This window comes from Scardinius erythrophthalmus (assembly GCF_964197995.2).
Source record: "Scardinius erythrophthalmus genome assembly, chromosome: 19".
Lineage (NCBI taxonomy): Eukaryota > Metazoa > Chordata > Actinopteri > Cypriniformes > Leuciscidae > Scardinius > Scardinius erythrophthalmus.
In genome coordinates, this window is record NC_138239.1 from 28,761,653 (window position 1) to 28,778,584 (window position 16,932).

The window sequence follows — 16,932 nt, forward strand, 5'->3', positions numbered from 1 at the left end:
TTTAAAATGGGGCGCGCGCGCGTGCTTAGAATAAAAAGACCGTTATCGTTCGTTGGTGTGGACGCATATATAGTTATCTTTATCGTTATCCTTATAGTTATCGTCCTTGGTGTGAACGGGCCTTAAACCAGATTGAAGTGACAGAACCCTGACAACAATAGTATTGTTAAATCACACAAAATTACTCATTAAGGGAATACGATTGTTTTCCAGTATATTGACTTCTAAAGGTACTTTTTATTATATCTGTTAACAATCACTCCAATGTCACAATAAAGGGTATATCTGACACTGCTCATAACAGTACATTATGCAATATTGTTAATCAGACTTTTATATCATCCTGTTTTTTTTCTGTGATTACTTCAGCTAGGAAATTACCTGACGGAGAACCAGCAGAAACTAACCAATATCACCCTGATCCTGTACAGCGTGCAGATCAGTAAAGCCCTGGCTTACCTAGAGGGTGTTAACATGGTACACAGGTACGCCGATACACTTTCTGACCTGTGTGTCCCAAATTAAACATCTCTTTGCTTAAATATATTATGCTATTATTGTGAACATTAATTATTACCTAGTTAGTTTGAAATTTTGGGCATTTGCTCTCGGTTGGTTATCGTTTTTTGGGTGATATTTACTTAAAAGATTTCTCTTCTACTTACCAAGGCTGCATGTATTTGATCAAAAACAGTAAAGACCATAATACTGTCAAATAATATTACAATTTAAAATATCTGTTTTCTATTTGACTATATTTTAAAAATGTAATTTGTTCCTGTGATGAAAAGCTGAATTTTCAGTATCATTACTGATGATGATGATGATGATGATGATGATAACTTTGTCAAAGTCTGAAAAATTGTCTTGCGTTAGTGTTCATTCACAAGTACAAAACCATACTACATAAGCAAAACCTTTACTATCACAATTTTTATGTATCTTATTAAACTCTAATACAGTTGAACACAGTCTTCAGTATCACACGATCCTTCATAAATCATTCTTATTTGATGATTTGCCGCTAAAAATAATTTTTTTATTGTTTATAAAATCACTGTTGAAAACAGTTTTGCTGTTTAATATTTTTGTAGAAGCCGTGATTCTTTTTTTAAGGATTATTTGATGAATAGAAAGTTCAACAGAGCAGCATGTATTTAAAATAGAAATCTTTGTAATATTTGAAATGTCTTTGCTGTCACTTTTGATCCATTTAATGCATCCCTGCTGAATAAAGGTATTAATTTATGAATTATTATAAAAGTATAACTTTTAAGACACAAAATCAGGACTTGATTTCTCACACATCACACATGCATTATAAATTAAACAGCGTTTTATTGTATGTGTTTTCATATCTCCTTTTGATAATCATCTATATAGCATCTCATGCATGTGGTTGTTCAAAGCCTATGCTAGTGGTGCATAGATAATCAAGTTACTCAGTTCACTGTTTTCCCATCAGAGACATTGCTGTGAGAAACGTGCTGGTTGCCAAACCAGACTGTGTGAAGCTGGGAGACTTTGGCTTGTCCAGATACATAGAAGAGGAAGAGTATTACAAAGGCAAGCTCTGACTAGATGTCACAGATCTCTGTTTTAATCTAACTCTAATATAGCAGTTTCATTTAACTCTAGTTTCTTATGCCGAATGCTGTCAAATGACACTTTGTTCCCTTTCTGAAGCCTCCGTGACTCGATTACCTATCAAATGGATGGCGCCAGAGTCCATCAACTTCAGACGGTTTACCTCGGCCAGTGATGTCTGGATGTTTGGTTAGTGACTTTTGAAGAGTGACGTAGCGTTAGTGAGATGAATGCGTTTAAGGATGTACGACGTGTTGTGTCACGTCTGCAAAGTGCAATGCAGACTTTTCAAAGCTGAATCACTGTTTTGATCATATTAGGCAATAAATCAATGTAATCATCAGGATTTTTCAAGCCATCGTCATGGTGTAAATCCCTATTTCCTCTTGTTATTCTTGCTGATTTAATGCTGATTCTTGTGACGAACCAAACTTTTCACAATCAAAGTTTTGCAATGAACATCTGAAGCAGTTTCCTGATTCTTGACGGCTTCCTGCGCTTCTCCTTTCAGCTGTGTGCATGTGGGAGATCATGAGTGGAGGCCAGCAGCCGTTCTTCTGGCTGGAGAACAAGGATGTGATAAACCAGCTGGAGCAGGGCGTCCGTCTACCTAAACCCGAGAGGTGCCCGCCAACCCTCTACTCCCTCATGACTCACTGCTGGGCCTACATCCCCCGTGAGAGACCCAGCTTCGCTGAGCTAGTGTGCAAACTGAGGTACGACACTGATACTCATCAAACGCCTAATAAAAATAATACAAACTGACCAACACTTACAGTAAGTTGACATTAAGGGAAAAATTCATATTAAATCAAATGATATATAAAAATTATTATAAATACATTTTTAAATTGTAAATAATAATGCACATTCAAAACAATTATATAAAAAAAATACAATAAAAAGACCCAGCTTCATGCGCTAGTTTGCAAGCTGAGGTACAACACCGCTGGCCGGCCTGCCCTAGTCGTCAAATACCTGTAGGGTTGTCAGTTTGAACCCTTAACGTTTCAGAGCTCAAAACGGGTTCTAACCCCAAAAAAAACTGTACAAAAAAAACATAAAAAAAAAACATAGAAATGAATGTGGTTTTTCATATACACTACCGTTCAAAAGTTTGGGGTCAGTAACATTTTTTTATGTTTTTAAAAGAAGTATGTTCTGCTCACCAAGGCTGCATTTATTTGATAAAAAAAAAAACTATAAAAAAAACAGTTATACTGTATATATATATATATATATATATATATATATATATATGTGTCCGTTTTTTCTATCATCCTTTGGCTTGCGTTGCATTAAATGATCACGCTCTTATTCATGCAAATGCTTTTAAACCATTCAAGCCCGGCAAGACAAAAGAGAACACTCTGTCTGTGAATGTCCTGACACACACACACACACACACACACACACACACACACACACACACGACGCACAGAAAGACGAGCGCCAGTATCGGGTGTACAGACTTTGCCAGAATCTAGTTCTCTTGCGCTTGAACGAACAATAACACACACAATTATGCCAAAATGTCAGGCTTAAATGAACGTAAAGAGTTGTGAGAAAATGAGATGCATGTGAGATCCGGGTCATGTGCAGCAGCGGCAGGTCTTAAAGTGACAGCAGCCACTAATGCTGTCTCCCATTAATGTTAATCAAAGAACAGTGGTAACCAGGGCCAAAAATTAACACTCGCCCATCGCCAAATGTGAGTAAAAATCTGCGTTGCCGAGTATATGAATCCGTGCCAATCGCCAGTTGGCCAGTACATTTTTTTTATATTCTAACAATGCAATGTTGTAACAACATGAACGTGAACAAACGTGAACGATATAAGTAATAATAAAATATATACAAATTATATAAAAATATTAAAATTAAAATGTCAAAAGCTATATTACAAATTAAAATAAATATGTAAATCATAATGACTAACACTATAAGTGGTCGGAAAAATAATATATACAAAGATTAAAATATATAATAATAATAAAAAATTAAATATATTACAAATAAAATAAAAAAATATAAAAGATATATAAATACTTATTAAAAATGATAAAATAAAAATGTTAATAATAATAATATATAATAGGAGTAAAAATGACAAAATGTTTTCTGTTTGCTTCCCACAGCAATGTTCATAAAATGGAGAAGGAAATGGAGGTGGATGAGCAGAGAGCCAGAACCCGCTCCATAAGCATAAAGCCGTCTCATGACGCTCCACCAAAGGTGTCTGTCTTTTCACTCTCTGTTTTTCCTTCATACGGTTATTCTTGTAATATTTAACATACTATTTAGCATTTCATATAAATTTTCTGTTCATCTCCATTCTTGTTTTATGAAAAGCCATCAAGATTGAAAACATCTGGTTTCAACACTCTCAATCCACATCTACATTGGCAGGTGATTTTTTTTCCTCCTATAATGTCTTTAGTTGCTTTAACTGCACAAAACGCATCCATTTGCATGGTAATGTTTGAAATGCAGGTCCATAGCTCTCATTTCATTCTCATAGACAGCAATAATTGAAATGGAGAGTCTTTTGCTCCTCACGCGTTTCTCCTGAGAAAAGACTCCTCTAGTGTTTCAGAAGAGATCTCCTCATAGTCTCATATTCTGAGATCTCAATATGAACTCAAACTCAAATTCTCCCTCAATTCATAGCTTTATTTGTAAATATTTCAAAGAAATTTTGAGAGAAACATCTGAGACAATGTTAATACTGAAATAAAACACAACTTAGAGATCCACTACATCTCCTGAGCAATGAAAGAGAAACTCCTGAGCAATACACCTGTGTTTTACTCTGTGGATGATGCATTTAAAATTGGTAGACTAACTATGAACTATAAACAGCTTTATGTTGGTCACATTTATCTAGGTCAAGTCACACCATTTCCAGTACGTGTGGTTTTGGCCTGCTTTTCTGCATATGTGCTTGAAACCGCCATGTTATGCATGTCATTGTGTGAAAATGTTTTAGCGTGTGGTTTAGTTTTGCTTGTGTGTGTGTTCTTGCTCATGCGACCAACTTTCCAGCTGCCTGAGTCTCTGCGCATTAGCTCTCCTGTCCTCTCCAGCCCGCCAGACTGGCGTTTAGCGCTCACGCTGACCCTGCCGCTGTCCCCTCGCCGTGGCAGTATGGGGGTAAGAGCGCCACCTGCCTTCAGTACTGCAGACATTCTGCTCCTGTGTGTCCTAGATCATCTCACTGCAAACAATGATTCTGTTACTCAGTATTTTTGTCTTTTTTTGCAGTATAATTATCTTAACATTTACTTGAGAAGCAAAATAACATCAGATATTGCGTCTTGTTTTCTAAAAATTAATGTTACTGGAAGAATGTTTGTTCATAACTTTGAGAGAACCTTTGCTGAAGTTCTGAGAACGCTCCCTTTTAGCTGGGTTTAAAATAAACTTTAAAATAACATTTTAGTTTTCTGACCCCATTGGCAGACAATTCTTCTTTTAAGCTTAAAGGTGGTATCAGTGATTTCAGGCCGAAAAATATTTTTATCACATTCATCTAATCTTTCCTAACGATCCGCTAGCTGCCCGCCCCATAAGCATGCCGTCAAAAAAACGCGTCTCTGTAGGCAGCCTAGGCTCTGAGATCTGCACACAAAAACAAATGGTTTAGCCAAACACTCAAAACCAAAACAAATAGTGTTCCAACCAATCACCGACAGGGGGAGGGTGTTGTGAGGTTTTGTGCTCGTGCACGGCTGCACGCGAAGTCAGAGCTGAAGAAAAAGCTGGCACAAAACCTCACAACACCCTCCCCCTGTCGGTGATTGGTTGGAACACTATTTGTTTTGGTTTTGAGTGTTTGGCTAAACCATTTGTTTTTGTGTGCAGATCTCAGAGCCTAGGCTGCCTACAGAGACGCGTTTTTTTGACGACATGCTTATGGGGCGGGCAGCTAGCGGATCGTTAGGAAAGATTAGATGAATGTGATAAAATATTTTTGGGCATGAAATCACTGATACCACCTTTAAACTCATTTAATATTGATATATTTTACAGAATTTTAGAAAGTTTTAGATATCTGTACTGGAAAACAAGACAAAAATACTGAGTAAGGAAATCAAATTTTGCAGTGTTGCTAGAAGAGAGAGAAAAAAAAAAGCCAATTAAACGCACCAACAAACACTGCCCAACAACCTAAAAGACTCCATGAAATTGCTTCATAGGCACAGTTTTATTTCCTGTGTTGATGTATTTCCTATTAAAACAGGAAATTCGGCTGGGGGGAAAATCATCCTATTTATGTAAAAACTGCGTTTAGTTTAGCCTTGCAAAAACACCCAAGACAGCTTGTGCCATAGACTCAAAAGGAGACTTTCACAATGAATCAATTTCAGCCTCTTCCTTTGCGACCTACTTATGGTCGAGAAAGGAAATAAAGTATGAATGTTACCGCAACAGAAGACACAGAAGAGCAATGATTGCTTCATGCTGATGCTAGTCGGAAGCAGGTGGTATTTATAACTCACTCAGAGGGAGGGACATTCCTATTCAGCATTTGATTGGACTTCATTTTCATTTATATTTATGCATTTGGAACATATTACATTGTATTTAAGATATATAAATGCCAGGACTTTGGCGTTGCTAGTTCTATGAACTGTTTGAGCTACAGGAATGCTTATTGACAAAAATTGGTATAGTCCAAGAGAGTGCTATTTTAGAATTGTTTATACACTATTATAGTGTTTATTGATATTTTGACTTTTTTTAGTTTGTTTTATTAATTTTCTTATGTGCTTTTGTCATTTTTTAGGTTTAATTTATATTTATTTCAGGTTTAATAATTTTTGTACTTCAACTTATTTTATTTTAGTTAGGTTTTCAAGCTTTTTTTGTGACATATTTATATTATTTTATTTCAGCTTTATTTTAATTACTGAAAACTATTTTTGATAATATTAATAATTTCAAAAATATGTAATAATATTTTTAGTACTTTAATATAAATTTTTGGTTTTAGTCAACGAAAACAGCACTGGTGCAAGAAGACATTTTTGGACCATTTTCCTTTTGAAAGACTATCTATAAATCTATAGACTAATCTATAAATGCATAATTTCGACATTTTGAGTACTATTAGCATATTGATGGACTTAATGATAACAGACATGGATTAAAAGCTGCATTACTCAGTGTGTGTGTGTTTGTGAAGGATCGTGGTTTTCCAGAGCCCAGCAGTAAGGAAGACGCCCAGCGGCTGTGGGAACTGGACAGGCAGCGTGTGCAGGAAACTTTAAGGAGGCAGAAACAGGAAATGGTGGAGGACAACAAGTGGCTGGAGAAAGAAGAGAAGCTTCTGGTAAGTCATCAATAGTGTCTCTCGTCAGTGCCGTCCCAGCTAACAGGGAACCTTCTCAGAACTTTGGCTGATGTCCTGGCAAGATTCTCTCAAAGTTATGAACATATGTTCTTCCAGTAACGTTAATAGAAAGCCATCTGGTCTTTAAAGGGCGCCTATTAGTTTGAATATAAATGTGTGTTGGCAGTGTGTGTGCACACAACCACACTATAATGATCAAAATCCACCCAGTGCTTTTTTTAAAATCACCATAAATCATAAGCAGTGTCTCAGAACAACCCGTTTTCAGATTCGGGGCAATGTGATGTACTTTTGCACAAGCCCCTCCCACGACTGTTGACTGACACTGCAGTTTTAGTGTAGACCCACCCTGAGTGAGCTAAACACACAGTCCAACATTGTTTTGACACCGGAGCAGCTGTAGACAAGAATGTCTCCTAAGCGATTGAGGTGTTTTGTTATAAGATGTAAGAATGAACATAGCAGTCTTCATTTACTCTTGTTGTTACTCGAGGATGGATCAGTAGGCCTACCAACTGTTCGCGATCCAGCTTACAGTTAACATTACTGATGATCAGTGATCTCGTCAGCAATGAAAGAGAGAGTGCAGTTGTAACAAGTGTTTTGTGAAATTCGCTATGTCTGTTGATGATAATGAAAGGGAGAGAGAGAGAGAGAGAGAGTTTATGGATAAGACTTTAATGCGCACTGTGTTTATTCAGCTCTTACAGTGATTTTCTGGAGTAAAACTTACGCTTCATCTTTTGTGTGATGTATAATAAACTTCATTGAACTCATCATTATATTTTTGGCCATCATTTGGACACTACAGCAGACTTGAATTAATAGTGGATAAAAGCAGATGACAAATAAGTCATAACCGTAATTAAACTAAAACTAAACCTGTTCTGTCTCCTATCTCTGTTGGCATTATTGTCCGACTCGAAATGAACACCGCTACTGAGAGTTTCTGTTGTGATTTTACCATTCTGTGAGATGAGATTGTCCTGGCTCTGAGCGCGAGCTCGTGAGGCTCCGCCCCCTGGGCAAGCAGCGGCTGCTCATTTGCATTTAAAACTGCAGTGAACCAAAGACAGTCTCAAAACGCTGTTTAAAATTGCTGTTGTTTTTGACATTACAAATTACCTTGTAACCAATCACGTCAACGTTTGATCGTCAACGAGTGGATCTGTGAGCTGGTGTGAGCAAATGGAGGCGGCGCTAATTTGCATATTCATAGAACCGCATAAACTAAATGAGGCAAGGGTGTAGAGTTACATTCAAGCTATTTTAAGGCATGAATAATTGACAAAAAAAATTTTTTTTTGTCATTTTAGTGATCAAATATGAGTTTTAAAGGATACAATTATTGACAGGGGAATTTAACGTTTGCGTAACCAAGGACGTTTTTAAACATTTTTAAACATAAAAAAATCCAGACGTTTTTAGTGCTCACAGAACATCCAAAAATAACGTTTTCATGTGAACGTTAGCAAAACGTTCTTTCTCTCTTAATCTTGTTTACATGTTCTTGATACTGTGCACAATTAATAATTATTCAGAAGAAAACAATATTAGTATTTCTAATATTTCATAAAAGTCTAACGTCATGCTCCGCCACTGAAACGTCTTCCTTTTTGATTGAAGTTTCTGTTCTGCATTTCTGTGCTATATTTTGTCTCGTTTCACTTGAAATACGTGCATTATGACAGTTAATCAGGTTGAACAGCATTTCTTGTTAACTTTAGGGTCATCTTCATGTTTCTCCATTTCTTTTTCAGGATCCGTTTGCCAATGATGACACAAAGGCGAAAGTGGTAATATATAAGTCTCTTTTATACTCTCTTCGTCACATCATGACTGTTGTCTTCTACTTTTATACACTGCTAACATATTTTTCTTTATTTTAGATGTCAGAAAACGAGACAAGCCAAGGTCAGTTCATTTTAACACACAATTACATATATTTTACTTATATGTAAAATAAAAAGCAGAGATTATTAAGCAGTCGTCATTAAACTTGTTTGAAGTGTTCTGAAGTAATATGATAGCCTTGAGTTATGAACAGCAAATTTAAGTTGCATCATGGACATGATTCGTAAAGGTTAAATGGTTCTGAAAAAATAGTCACACTTGTATTGTTTGCACTCAAAAAGGACTGCATTGGAGATGAATTTCATCTAGTGAAAGCATTTGGTACTGCGCCCAAACAAAATCTTACTGAAAGCTCAACTTGTTTAGATTTATGGCTTTGATTTTCTCAGAGTTTTAGAGTAAAACGTGATTTGGAAATATGGAAATATATATGGAGACAGTATATATATGCAATTTAAAAAGTGTTTTTGTGCATTTTTCATAATTCTATACATAACTTCTTTAACTTTTTTTTTCACTTCAGCAATTATCTACCTAATCTGTCTTCTTTAAAAAGAGACCAAACTTAAGTCTGTGCTCCAAAGCATTGAAGATTTACAAGAGTTTAGGTTGGAAAATTATTTTCAATGTCTATAGTGGATGAATTAAAACATATAAAGCTTTTACATTATGGCCCATAACATGTTTTTGTCCTTACTGCCAGCTTCAAAGATTTGCAATACTGGATATGCATATTGTAACCCATTTTATGTCCAACAACACTGCCCAAATTAGAGCTTTTATCATCCATTATAGTATTAATGTAATCCATAAGTTTACACAAAGCACTGTAACATGATAGATATGCAGAAGTTGCAATAGCCTAACTATTAGGATATCCACTCTGACGGAGTTAGTTGAGTTTAAAAACCAGCTCTCTTTTTGTCTGTTTTTATCCGTCATGTAATTTCCCATGTATGTAATGCCATTCCATTTTGTGTATATCGATTTTTATATCATTCTAATAGCTAAAATAAACATTCTCATCAATAAAAATTACAATTAAAATGAAAGAAAAGACAGGTTCACATGACTAATAACGCGGCACGCCTCAGTCAAGTCAAATAAATGTTTATTCATTATAGTTGCTTTCATAATTGTCTAAAACACTCAACAACATCGGAGATAATAAGTTTATCTGTAGGCTGTACACTCAATTTCAAAATATTTATAAGGAAAAAGACTGCCTAGATAGAGATTAAATGCTCTCTTGATAAATTAATAGCGCTATTTTTATTTCATGCAAAGTAATGTAAGCTAATTAATTAATAAGCTATATCGTTTATCAACTCACTGGTATAATAATTATTTGTAGAGCATTCAATGCTATATGAATATATATAAAATGTCTTTATTCATTAGAACGGTGATTGTATTAATGTTATTACCCGACATTATCCCCAACAGTTTGTGAGTGTGTTGGACATTGGGATGTTTTAACAGATCGGATACCAGACACAAGATATTTTTTCTTCTTTTTCTTCTTGTCATCTTCATTTAATAAATCTCTTATTATGGTATAAAAAAGATGTCCCACATATTTTAGTTTAACTCTTATAATCTGTCATGTAGGCTATAGCACAACAAGTGAGAGAAAAAAATAATATATTTGATTCATTCATGAACGAATAAATGCTACATTACAGAAATATTAAAAAAATAACAAAGATGATAAAACAGACTATGAGTGGAAAAAATAAAGACAATAGTTATACATATTTTCAGTGTATTTGTATTCATAAAGGACCAAATTAAACGAATTAAACAAATAATAATAATAATACATAGGTTATACATCATTCAAAACACTATGCCCTCGTTGCATACATTTTAAATACTCCATAGCTAGTAGTGTCTAATGAAACAACCATTTGTATCTGTTTATTCTATCTTTAACTCGGCATTACAGTTTAAATTACATGAAATACGAGATTAATACATGTGTGTTAAAAATCAAGTACGTCACCGTCCTACAGGCTGCAGCGAGGACAGTCTCGCTACGTGAGCAGCGCCAGAGGGTTAAAGGTGCAGTAAGCGGTTTCTGAGAAACACTGTTAATATTTGGAATGAACCCAAACAAACACATCCCTCCCTTCATTGCTCCGCCTCCAAAATGCATAAACACACAATGCAAGAGTGAGTGTCTCTTTATCAAAGCAGAAGCAAAGCAAAACAAAGCTTCACGAAAAATAAAGCGAAGATGGTGAACGAATGACAAGGAAGAACAAAAAATGAACAGTACACAAAAATACATTCAAGCAAGAGCAGCAATGCAGCTCCAGACAAACAATGACACTCAAAACTGTCCTGTTACTATAACTAACATTACAACAACAGCATATCTTGGTTCTGTGAAACAGCAAAACTAATGTTACACATGTATGGAGCAGAAACAACAGAACCTCTGCCATGTTTTTATGCCTTCCCGCTTGGGTATCTCCAGCGCTGGAAAGCTGTTCTAATATTATCACGGGTCCTAAAGCTGGTGCCTGATCATAACCCTTCTTTTTTCAGTGATATTCCTCTGACATTTTCTCTTTTGTAATGTCTCTCCGCCATCTCTCTTTCTTCAAATCTCCCTCTTGCTCACTCTCTCTCCTCCCAAATCATGAGTGACATGCCCCCTAATGCTGATTGGCTCACTCTCTCTCCTCCCCCATCATGAGTGACACACCCCCTGCTGCTGATTGGCTCACTCTCTCTCCTCCCCCATCATGAGTGACACACCCCCTGCTGCTGATTGGCTCACTCTCTCTCCTCCCCCATCATGAGTGACACACCCCCTGCTGCTGATTGGCTCATTCTCTCTCCTCCCCCATCATGAGTGACACACCCTCTAATGCTGATTGGCTCACTCTCTCTCCTCCCCCATCATGACTTGCATGCCCCCTAATGCTGATTGGCTCACTCTCTCTCCCCCCCATCATGAGTGACACACCCCCTACTGCTGATTGACTACAAGTGCGTTGTGCTGCTCGGTTCGATCTGCTTTCAGCAACATTTCTCTGAAATCACATACTGCACTTTTAAGTGACAGCAGCGATTATATTTGGGTGGAGAGCGGAGCATTTGAATCGCGTGTAAGAGCATAGCACAAAACTGACAGGAGCAGCTCTAGTGGAGAACAGTGACTGGATCTAAAACCCTCATATCTCCGTCGCTGTAAGTTACCGAAACCACACATGAAATCCCATGAAAACACACGGTAGACATGCGTTTGTGCACTCTCTCGCATTGCATGATGTGACAGACAACTAGTTGTCCAGTGCGTTTTCATTCACACACCGCATTTTCCAAGAATGCGTTTGTGAGTCCTGAAAATGTACATGCATAAATTCAGATATAGAATGCAGTTGTCACTCCCGTAAATGACAGTGTGTGAATGGAACTGTATAAGGACTCAAATACAAGATGACGACCATGTTTTGCTGCTGTGTGAATGTGGTCAGTTTGTGACCAAAATTTCAGTTTGTGTTTGTTTTTCTTGTAATATTGATATTTTATTTTTATTTCTGTTACAGAACAAGATTTTGAATAGTTTTTCGTTTCAGTTTTAGTTAACAATGACAACAGTTTTTGATGCACCTCTGGTTTGACGTGATTAAATATTAATTATTAAAGGAATAGATCGGAAATATTTCAGTAGCCAGTACTTATACTGTCACAGTCTCAATGATAACTTATAGGATCCATATTAAAGCTTCTTCTATGTTGTCACACTTTTGTTTTGTTTTTTTCTGTTTGGCTCTCAGATAATTTCCAGGGTCCCCCAGAGAAGCCCCCGCGGGTGTCCGCTCAGGTAATTGCAGTCTTAATGCGGTTAGGGATGGGGTTGAAGGGCAGAAGAGACTTCTGATCTCTTTTTGAAGCCGCTGAGTAAAGGTGTCAGCCGTCCTTTGGAAGTTTGCAGACGAGCAGATGGCAGCAATCAAAGCGACGACTTTTACTGAGAGCTCTGTGACTAAAACCTGATGAGCTTTGGGCCTTTTGAGCTCACATTGATAATGGGTCAGTCGAAAGAGGATGAGGGACGATTCCCTCATCACATATCTTTAGACTTCAGCCTTGGTGAAGTTGAAACGAAACCTTCCGTCTCCGAGCTATGCAGTAGCTTTGGTCAGCATCACCAAATGAGAGTAAGGACTAAATCAAATAGAAAGAGACTAATGACTTTTTTTTTAAAGAAGTGAAACATACATGATTCGAGGTTAATATAGGAACAAAAACTAAAAACATAAATAAACATTAATTGAAATAAATAAAATTGATAAAAATGTAAAAACGTAACAAATACAAACATTTTATTTCAGCTAGTTAACAACATTTATCATTTTAATTTAGTTCAACTTAATGTCCTAAAAAAACTAACACTGAAATAAAAATAAGAATTAATAAAAAAAAAACCCATTTATGAAAAATTACTAAAACTAAAGCCCTACGGGACTAGTTTTCAAGGGAAATTCTTACATACTTTGCGATTGTTATTCCGTCCCTATCTGCTAAATCTGAAAACTGCCTACTGTTTTTCGGAAAACTCCTCTGAGAAATCTAATCCCGTCCGAATGTGAATGTCTGTGATTGCCGATACTGTATTATACTAACGCTTGTCATGTGTTTTTGACCTACCTGAGTTACCGTTTGCACACCAATCTTTCACATGCTTTCATTTCGTTTCAATATAGATGATATCCGACGAAAAAAATAAAATAATAAAATGGTAAAACTTTACAATAAGGTTAATAAGTTAACATTAGTGAAATCCCATGTTAGTTAACGTGAACTAAGAATAAACATTCTTGGAGCATTTATTAATCTTAGTTAATGTTAATTTCAACATTTACTAATACATTATTAAAATCAAAGGTTGTATTTGTCAACATTAGTTAAAGGTGCATTGTGTAATATTTAGGAGGGATCTGTTGAAAGAAATGCAATATCATATACATAACTATGTTTTCAGTGATGTATAAAGACCTTACTTAATGAGCCGTTATGTTTTTATTACCATAGAATGAGCCATTTCTATCTACATACACCGCGGACCCCCTTACATTGAAATGCGCCGAAATGTTTCTACAGTAGCCCTAAACGGACAAACGCGTTTCGTTACTTTGTTGTTCTTCGTGCAAAGAAGCTAGCTAAAGAGGCGAGAGACTACAGCCAGTAGTAGGCGCTAGTTCCGCATGTTTTCAACCCGCCCACAGGGGGATCTCACGATAAAACGGCGTCTTTTCAGTTTCGAGTCAACCTAGTAGTCTAGTTCAGTGGTTCCCAACCTTTTTCCTTGGGGCCCCCCCTATGTACATATTTAACAATCCGTGACCAATCCGTTACACCCCTATATATATATTTAGGGGTGTAACGGTTCACAAAATTCACGGTTCGGTATGATACATACTTACTACGTAGGTACGTACATAGTACATACATACTTTGATACAGCAAAAAGAAAGAAATGCCAGAGAAATTTCCTTGATTTCATTTTTTTATTCTTTTTTTTAATTAAAAAACATCATAAAGTATGATTTTTTTTTTTTTACTTTTAGCAATTCTAGAGCTATAATTCACTCTTCTTATGAGCATATAAAACAAAACAAAAATGTAATATTGTAGTAGTTATAAACAAAGGTTTATATTATTTCAGATTAACATTTGAGGGCAGCAATTGTATTCATAATGTAAAAATAAAACCGATGTAATGTTACTTGAAGGCATTATAGCCTATTCCTGTCAAACTTCCATGGGTGCAGTTAGTGTTACTACAGTAAATCCATGGTGAATGTTGCAGATCTGTGGACACTGTTTCTTCCAGCTTTCCACGTCAGCGCTGATCCGTTAATAACGGAGAAATGTGAATGTTTCTCACTAGATCTCGCAGCGATGTTATTACTTCAATCGCGAATTGAAATGCTTTATTTACTGGATCTCTTATTAGCGCTGTGTAGTAACATTATCGCATGATCACGATCAGCTCGCGCTGCACTGGTCCAAACTGATAAACGGTCCTTCAACCACACAATAACGAGCAGTTTCGTTCCGCTTGCATTACGTTTGCCATTTGATGTTGGGCAATGTTGTGGTCGCGCCGGCGTCTCTTACATTATGAACGTGCTTGCCACGCGCAACGCTCCTATACATTTGAAATAATGAAATTGTAATTGAAATTCACCTCAAAGCATATCCGCTCCCGCTAGGGGGGCGCGGACCCCAGGTTGGGAACCAATGGTCTAGTTGTATACTTTCTTCCAATACTGCCCTCTGTAACCGGTAGGCGTGGCTTGGGAGTGGCCTAATAGAGCAGCGAAGCAAGTGCATTCTGGGAGTTGTTGTCTTTCATCCACATGAGCCAAAAATACATTTTCTGGCTTTTCTCAGTGTAGAAGGCACCAACTTCTAAAATAATTTCACATTTCTACTTCATAAATGACCCAATTTAAATACACATTCATCTTTCCAGCTAATGAACCTTATTGTAAAGTGTTGCCAATAAAATTAACAAATAGAGCAAAATCGTGGAAACTGCGAAGCCTGCTCATTTTAATATCAGTGTCAGGTCAAGATACATGTCTAGATTTCTCTGCTTAATTATGTGGGTCTATTATACACAACCACTTCTATAAACTTGTGAAGTTTACATATAGTTTTTATAATCAATTAAAATTATATCAGTAAATAATAAATTAAAATACATACACACTCCCACCTAATAAACATAGAGATGTTCATCCCGTCCGAATCGCCGAAAACGTTGAGTGCTAAGATTTGCGACTCAAACGTCATTTAGAAAACTAGTCCTGTCCAAATAGGGCTTAATATAAATTAAAGCTAAATAGAAATATTTAACAACAATAACAAAAACACAAAATGACTCAAGTAACTCCAATACCACTGACATGGTTTAAACCACAATGCAAGAAAAATTCTCAGAATTTCATCTGATAAAATCTTTATTAAAAACATTATTTGCAATGATTTGCTACACATATTAACACAACTGATTCTGACCATCGTAGCCGGCTCCCACAGCAGAACTGGATCGCACAGATGACATGGTCTACAATAACGTCATGGAGATGGTGAAGGTCGTGGTCCAGCTGAAGAACGATGTCAACACGTTACCAGCCTCAGAGTACGTCAATGTGGTGAAGGTAGGTCAACTTTGAACATCTTATTTCTGGTCATTTATGCTTAATGCTTAATGTTTGGAGTTGTGTTTCTGTTTGATAAGGTCATTATTGTCTTATTTTGCAGTCGGTAGGAATGACGTTGCGCAGTCTGATCCGCAGTGTGGACGACATCCTCCCGTCTCTACATGAGTCCATCAGAACGGAGGTAAAAGGATTTCGATAATATACAGTAGCCATAGTGACTTCCCAGCGAACAGAGAACTTTCTATATTGTCTTTTTGTCTTTTTATATTGTTCTGAAAATATAGCACAGAAACATAATTTCAACTTTTTATCTCTTAATTACAACTTTTTATCTCAAAATATGATGGGATGTCATAATTTTGTCATTTAATATAATAATTATGACATGTAATATCATAATTATGACATTTAATCTTATAATTATGATTTAACATGCTGTAATTGACTATATCATAATTATGACTTGTCATAATTTCAACTTTTTATCTCATAATATGATGGAATGTCATAATTTTGACATTTGACATTTAATTTTGTTATCTTATAATTATGACTTAGTATATCATAATTATGACTTTATCTCATAATTTTGACATGTATTTATACATTCATGGAACTTTTTTTGGAAGATTTTTAGTTTCGGAACATAGTAATCTTCTTATACTTTTTACAAAATGATCAAATTAAAGGGGCTATACTGCAAGTAAGAATTTTCATGTATTAAAGGGATAGTTTACTTTGAAAGTAAATTTTGGTTTGTTTTAGCTTACCTCAAGGGCATCCAAGATGTAGGTGTCTTTTTTCCGCAGTAGTTTCAATTTTGATATTTTTAGGTCAAACCGTTCTTTTCTGTCAGTCGTATAATGCAGGTCTATGGTCACTGTCTCAAAGAGCATGCACAGAGTCCAAATTAAAACAATTCCCCATCGTCAAAATTAAACAATT

At 36.1% G+C, this 16,932-nt stretch overlaps 1 protein-coding gene across 12 annotated transcripts in view; it reads left to right on the forward strand.

The window, feature by feature from the left end:
* The window catches only part of ptk2ba (protein tyrosine kinase 2 beta, a), a 33,970-nt gene that overhangs the window by 15,194 nt on the left and 1,844 nt on the right, over positions 1 to 16,932 (forward strand). For 6 of the 12 annotated variants that reach the window (XM_081347532.1, XM_081347530.1, XM_081347525.1 and 3 more), the window contains 12 exons: positions 370 to 485; positions 1,466 to 1,566; positions 1,687 to 1,776; positions 2,099 to 2,303; positions 3,726 to 3,822; positions 3,940 to 3,996; positions 6,776 to 6,922; positions 8,704 to 8,739; positions 8,833 to 8,857; positions 12,589 to 12,635; positions 15,850 to 15,984; positions 16,088 to 16,168. In XM_081347532.1, the coding sequence (XP_081203658.1) occupies positions 370 to 485; positions 1,466 to 1,566; positions 1,687 to 1,776; positions 2,099 to 2,303; positions 3,726 to 3,822; positions 3,940 to 3,996; positions 6,776 to 6,922; positions 8,704 to 8,739; positions 8,833 to 8,857; positions 12,589 to 12,635; positions 15,850 to 15,984; positions 16,088 to 16,168 (1,137 nt within the window). Of the gene's footprint in view, positions 1 to 369; positions 486 to 1,465; positions 1,567 to 1,686; positions 1,777 to 2,098; positions 2,304 to 3,725; positions 3,823 to 3,939; positions 3,997 to 4,632; positions 4,741 to 6,775; positions 6,923 to 8,703; positions 8,740 to 8,832; positions 8,858 to 12,588; positions 12,636 to 15,849; positions 15,985 to 16,087; positions 16,169 to 16,932 lie in introns of all 12 variants that reach the window. The other 6 variants (XM_081347527.1, XM_081347528.1, XM_081347524.1 and 3 more) reach the window with 3 other exon arrangements.